Source organism: Chiloscyllium plagiosum, unplaced genomic scaffold (assembly GCF_037043375.1).
Source record: "Chiloscyllium plagiosum isolate Xiang-an unplaced genomic scaffold, Cpla_swu_hap1 HiC_scaffold_45, whole genome shotgun sequence".
NCBI classification, from domain to species: Eukaryota; Metazoa; Chordata; class Chondrichthyes; order Orectolobiformes; family Hemiscylliidae; genus Chiloscyllium; species Chiloscyllium plagiosum.
The window spans coordinates 16,443,407-16,449,406 of NW_028270183.1; the positions used below are offsets into that span (position 1 = coordinate 16,443,407).

Sequence of the window (6,000 nt, forward strand, 5' to 3'; positions counted from 1 at the left end):
GGGGCACGAGAAAGAAGGGAAGAACATTTCACCTAAATTTCTACAGAGTCAAGAGTCCTACAGCATGGAGGCAGGCCCTTTGGCCCACACTGGTCCATGCCGACTAAAATGTCCGTCCACGCTAGCCCCATTTCCCTGCACTTGGCCCATATTCTTCGAATCCTTTCCTATCCATGTATTTGTCTAAATGCCTTTTAAATGTTGTTAAAGTAACCGCCTCAACCACTTCCTCTGGCAGTTCATTCCATATCCACACCACCCTCTGTGTAAAAAAGCTGCCTCTCAGGTTTCCTTTTATTCTTTTCCCTCAACCTTAAACTGATTCCCTCTAGTCCTATATTCCCCAACTCTGGGAAAAAGACTGAATGCATTCTCCCTATCCATGCCTCTCATGATCTTATACCCCTCTATAAAGATCCCTCCTCAGTCTCCTATGCTCTAAAAAGAAAATCCCAGCTTGTCCAACCTCTCCCTATAACTCAGACCATTGAGTCTAGGCAACATCCTTGTAAATTTCTTCTGCGCTCTTTCCAGTTTAATAACATCTTTCCTATAACAAGGTGACCAAAACTGAACCCAATACTCCAAGTGCGGCCTCACCAGCGTCCTGTACAACCTCCCTGACTGATGAAGGTTAGTGTTCTTCACTGCCAACCCTCTGAGTAAAAAAACATTCCTCCCCATCTCGGTTTTCAATAATATTCCCGCTGCTCCATACTCCTATGTGAATGTAGTTATTTCTTTTGCCTGGGTTGACAAAACTCTGTTTGTAACTAACGGATGTGCGACTGCATGGTCCAAGGGGCCCTGTACTTAATATTAAGCATATGTTCCAAACAAATCTCCAACACAGGTAACACAAAAATACTAGAAAAACTGTAACATACGTCCTTTGTAACCAGGGTTTTGTACTGCAGAATAGGAAGGCATGTATTGACTTAAAACTTGTTGAAAAACCAGGAAGGAGTTTAAGCAACAAAAGATGCAGGATCTATGGCTCTATGGTGGAAATGTTTTCTACTGCTATCAACACTGAAGAGACACCACCAACAAGAGACGAGAGATATCTAAAATGTCAAGTCACCTCAAAGAGAAAGGCACTGATTCTAACCGGGGCAGTGCCATCTGTGAAAGAACTAAGAGATTAACGGTCCTCCAGTTCATAGTAAAGCTCAGACCATCAGGAAGATAGTGCAAGACAATTATCTTCCACCCAACAAATTACCATCATTCAGAGATAACAGAGAAACCTCTGACTCCTCTGAGTTTATAAAGTCAGAGACTTGGGGGAGATGGGATAGTGATAAATGTAATTATATAAACAAGGGTATAACAATAACACTCACCAGATAAACAACATGGGCTGGTGGAGATGCTGGTTGTAGGTCTGGAAGTATTGAGGGTAATAGGGACCACCCACTGTGACAATGTAATGAGGATGCAGTGGGAGTAGATTGGGATCACATGTGAGACTGATCTAAGGCACAAGGTCCTCCCAACAGCTGATTCTCATCAACCGTAAATAGTTTCAAAGACACATTACATCACATTTACTCTGCAAGATTCTTCTCAATGGATTAGAAGAGGGCTAAGCTCAAATGTACGAGACCACACCAGCTGCTGAAGAACCCACACACCTGCAGGTTATAGATGGGGGCACTCAGAATACGTAAGGAGCACCAAGATGGAAGATGGACACTGCGTAGATTGGACAGGTCAGAATAAAGTGGGCAGTATACATGGGTTTCAATTAGCTTGTGGCTTTTCATCATCTTATGGGTTTTGACTAAACTGGGATTCAATGCTGTTCTGTATCCTTGCCCATATTCAAGTCAGGGAGCACTCTACAGGGTCTGGTTCCCAGTTGAGAAATCAGATTGGAGAGGACAACATTTAGATCCCTGGGTGCTACCAAAGTGGAGAAGACCAGGAGGAAATGGGGACATGAATTAATCATGCATGCTAAACTTGGATTTAAAAATCTTTTGATCGAAGACTGGGAATGGTGATGAATTCCACAATACTGACCTTCTGGGACTGAGTTAGAGCAAGTCCAGTATAAATAAACTTGACTTCCAAGTAATTGGAAATAATGTTGAAGGCAAAGTGATTGAAATGAGATAAGACCCAGCAGCTTAAAGGCTGCTTTAAAAACTGAGCAGGTTGGAACACTTAATATTTAAAACAAGATGCATTTCTTTTTCCTTAATGCTTTTAGTTGTTGGATCTGGGACATAATGACCTGTCCTACGTGCCTCCAGATCTTCCTGAGTCCCTGGAGTACATTTATCTGCAGAATAATCGCATTACAACTATCACCTCTAACTCCTTCATCTCGACACCAAACATTAAAGTCATAGCCTTGAGGTAAGTGGTCCCCTGCTTTATCAACTAACTTTATCCAATCTGACAGCTACCATCTGAGGGAAACCTCTGCAACAGCCCGAATGTTGTTCCAGTGACACACTTCATGGAGGAGATGACTTTCGGTGGAGCTGACGATGTAGAATATATGCAGGTTGAGACAGAGTGGTAGGTCTCCTGTGGTTCCTGCTTTTATTCGATGTTCAAAGCTGGCCAACAAACGTGTGTTCTGTTCCAAAATGCACTTGTGCCAAGGGGATGCGGTAGTGATGTTGCTGGGTTTGTAATCCCCAGATTTGGACTAAACATAGAGTCAAGAGTTCAAATCACACCATGGTAAACCAGGAAAGCTTAAACTCAATTAACTAATACAAACGGGAATAAAATGCTGGGACTCATTAAAATTGAGCTCTAAACTATCAAACTATTACCCTTCAGGGGAGGAAACCTGCCATCCTTACCCGGTCAGGCCTACACGTGACTCCAGACCCACGGGAATGGCCTCGCAAAACACTCAATTTTAGACCACTGGATCTGCTCCAGGGCAAATGGGGGTGGGCAATAAATGCTGCATTTGCTAACAAAGTTCACATCCCACCATTAAACATAAAAACAACCTGCCATAATTGACAAGGGCAAACAAGAGGCCTTCTTTTCCCCAGGCCTGACTCACATGATATACAGTTCGCATGATATATGAACTGCATACAGTTCGGCCTAAAACCTGTTTGAAGTCCCCATTGGTTAGCCATGAGTCAGTCAGGTCCTCCACCACCACGCCTGACTGAGCCATTTTCCAGGGGCCAGTGGCAATCTAACCTCTTAGCAATCTCCAGGCTGCACCAGAGGACTATACTGCCATGACAGTCCTCTAATCAAACTGCTTACAGAAGTTACTTGACACCTCTGGAGTGGGTGAGACTTGAACGCAGGCCTCCTGGCTCAGAGATAGAGGCACTACCACTGGACCACAAGAATCCTTTGCCACGATAGTTTATCATGATGAGATCCAAATCCCCAAAATCGGTCTTTTAACAGTCTGTAAAGTGGTTATGGACCACGCTCCCAGACGTGGGCATTGCCAAGCTGGCGGGGGCAAGAGTGCAGAATGAACCCTCAGCACACTGTCAGGGCTGCAACACGGCAATCTTTCCTAACCTGAGCCTCATCCCATCCCACAGGTCAAACAGGCTGACCTCCGCGGGAGTCCGGAAGGGGTCCTTCGGGGGCCTGAGGTATCTGCAGGTTCTGGATCTGACCGGCAACCCAGAGTACATCAACGTCTTCCTGCACAGCACCACCCAGGGCACAGCAGCTAGCAACAGAACAACCGGTCGGCAGGGATAAGACAGAGACTGCCGAGAAAACCTAGTCATGCAGCCGAGAAAAGCTAACCAAAACAGCAGCTTACAACAGAGATGATACATAAATAACCAGAGACAATCCACCGAGTGACCAACTGAAGAAATCAGTGTGGGACCAGTCATAGCAATGTAAACCACTGGAAAATCTCTGTATTAAAGTAAACATATAGTTCCTGTAATAGTCAGACCAGTTACAATGCAAGCATAGGATTTGAATGGATAAGTAATTCAGCTAGATCAGTTTCAGATTACAATAACACCGTCAGGAGTACAAAGCAACCCTCTCAGGCAGATGGTCTACAGGGAACTTATTCCCAGTCCTCAGCCACAGCTGCTTAAACGGTCCGTAGTGAGGTAACAGCGTCACGGCTTTCAGTTTTCATTCACCTCTGTGCAACATCTTGGAAACGTCCCTCCACGTTAAAAATTGCAGTGGCTCAGTGGTTAACACTGCTGCCTCACAATGCCAGGGACCCAAGTTTGATTCCACACTCTGGCGACTGTCTGTGTGGAGTTTACGCATTCTCCCCGTGTCTGTGAGTTTCCTCTGGGTGCTCCAGTTTCCTCCCACAGTCCAAAGATGTGCAGGTCAGGGTGGATTAGCTATGCTAAATTGCCCAGAGTCCAGTGATGTGCAGGTTAGGTGGGTTAACCATGGGAAATGGAGGGTGACACGGATAGGGAATGGGATGCTCTTCAGAGGGTCTGTATGGACTTGATGGGCCAAATGGGCTGCCTTCACACTGTAGGGATTCTCAGTAATTGCTGCTGTCTGGCAGGCAGTTCAAGTGAAACCACTACAGTTCCACAGGGCTCCTCTCTCCGAGAGAGACGACTGCTTGTGGTTTAACCAGATGGCCACCATACCTCAGGCCAGGGGAGAGGTAGAGAAGGAGAGTCCTTCATGGTAACCTCACGTGATGTGGAAATTGAACCAACTCTGTTGGCATCACAAACCAGCCATCCATCCAACTGAGCTAACCAACTCCCAGACAATTCATGTAGAGGGAGGAAAACACAATCACACGGATTGGGGAGTGAGGCAGATTTCCATGGCTTTTTACTTTTCAGACAGTCTTTTCAAGTCTTCCTGACCCGCCATTGAACCATTTAATATTGCAATCCCTCATTTTTGCCTTTACTCCAGATTTCTTGTTGCTGCATTTGAACCTTCACAGGTATAGGCTTGAAGGGTGTAGTACCAATTCCTATTGGACTAAGAGAGAGAAAAAATTATTTTTTGACTGTTTTCTTTTGCTGAATTTCATTATGTAAAGATATGGAATCTAATATAAACAAATGCTTACCGCAAGTATACAGCCTGCTGTGTGTTCTTTGTGACCTGATGCTCGATCATTCCCATGTGCACTGTGGTCCAGATTCCTATAGACCAAAGGCTCACATTTCTGGAGCACCTCATGACATTACTTAGACACCTTTAAACACATCATAGGCACAAAATTAGTTTTGTGGGAGTAGAGACAACCCTGGAAATTGTAGACCAGTGATCCTTACTTCTGTTGTGGGCAAAGTTTGGAAAGGATTATAAGAGATAGGATTTATAATCATGTAGAAAGGAATAATTTGATTAGGGATAGTTAACACAGTTTTGTGAAGCATAGGTTGTGCCTCACAAACCTTATTGAGTACGTTGAGAAGATGATCAAACAGGTGGATGAGGGTAAAGCGGTTGATGTGGTGTATATGGATTTCAGTAAGACATTTGATAAGTTTCCCCACGGTACACCATTGCACAAAATACAGAGACATAGGATTGAGGGCGATCTATCATTATGGATCAAACATTGGCTAGCTGAAAGAAGACAGAGGGTGATGGTTGATGGGTTAGTAAATTTGCAGATGCCCCGAAAGTCTTTTGTGGAGTTGTGGATAGTACCAAAAGATGTTGCAGGTTACAGAGGGACATAGATAAGCTGCAGAACTGGGCTGAGAGGTGGCAAATGGAGTTTAATGTGGAAAAGTGTGAGGTGATTCACTTTGGAAGTAGCAGGAATGCAGAGTACTAGGCTAATGGTAAGATTCTCAGTAGTATGAATGATCAGGGAGACCTCAGTGTCCATGTGCATAGATCCATGAAAGTTACTACCCAGGTTGACAGGGTTGTTAAAGGGGCATATGGTGTGTTAGGCTTTATTGGTAGAGGGATTGAATTTCGGAGCCATGAGGTCATGTTGCAGCTGTACAAAACTCTAGTGCGGCCGCACTTGGTATATTGCACAGTTTTGGTCGCCGCATTATAAGGATGTGGAAG

The 6,000-nt window shown here is 44.6% G+C and overlaps 1 protein-coding gene across 1 annotated transcript in view; it reads left to right on the forward strand.

Moving 5' to 3' along the window:
* The window catches only part of LOC122548084 (podocan-like protein 1), a 99,014-nt gene extending 93,974 nt beyond the window's left edge, over positions 1-5,040 (forward strand). Inside the window, exons 9-10 of the mRNA XM_087983382.1 lie at positions 2,219-2,367; positions 3,546-5,040. Of these exons, the coding sequence (XP_087839508.1) occupies positions 2,219-2,367; positions 3,546-3,711 (315 nt within the window). The 3' untranslated portion in view covers positions 3,712-5,040. The remainder of the gene's footprint in view (positions 1-2,218; positions 2,368-3,545) is intronic.
* The last annotated feature ends 960 nt before the right edge of the window (positions 5,041-6,000 follow it).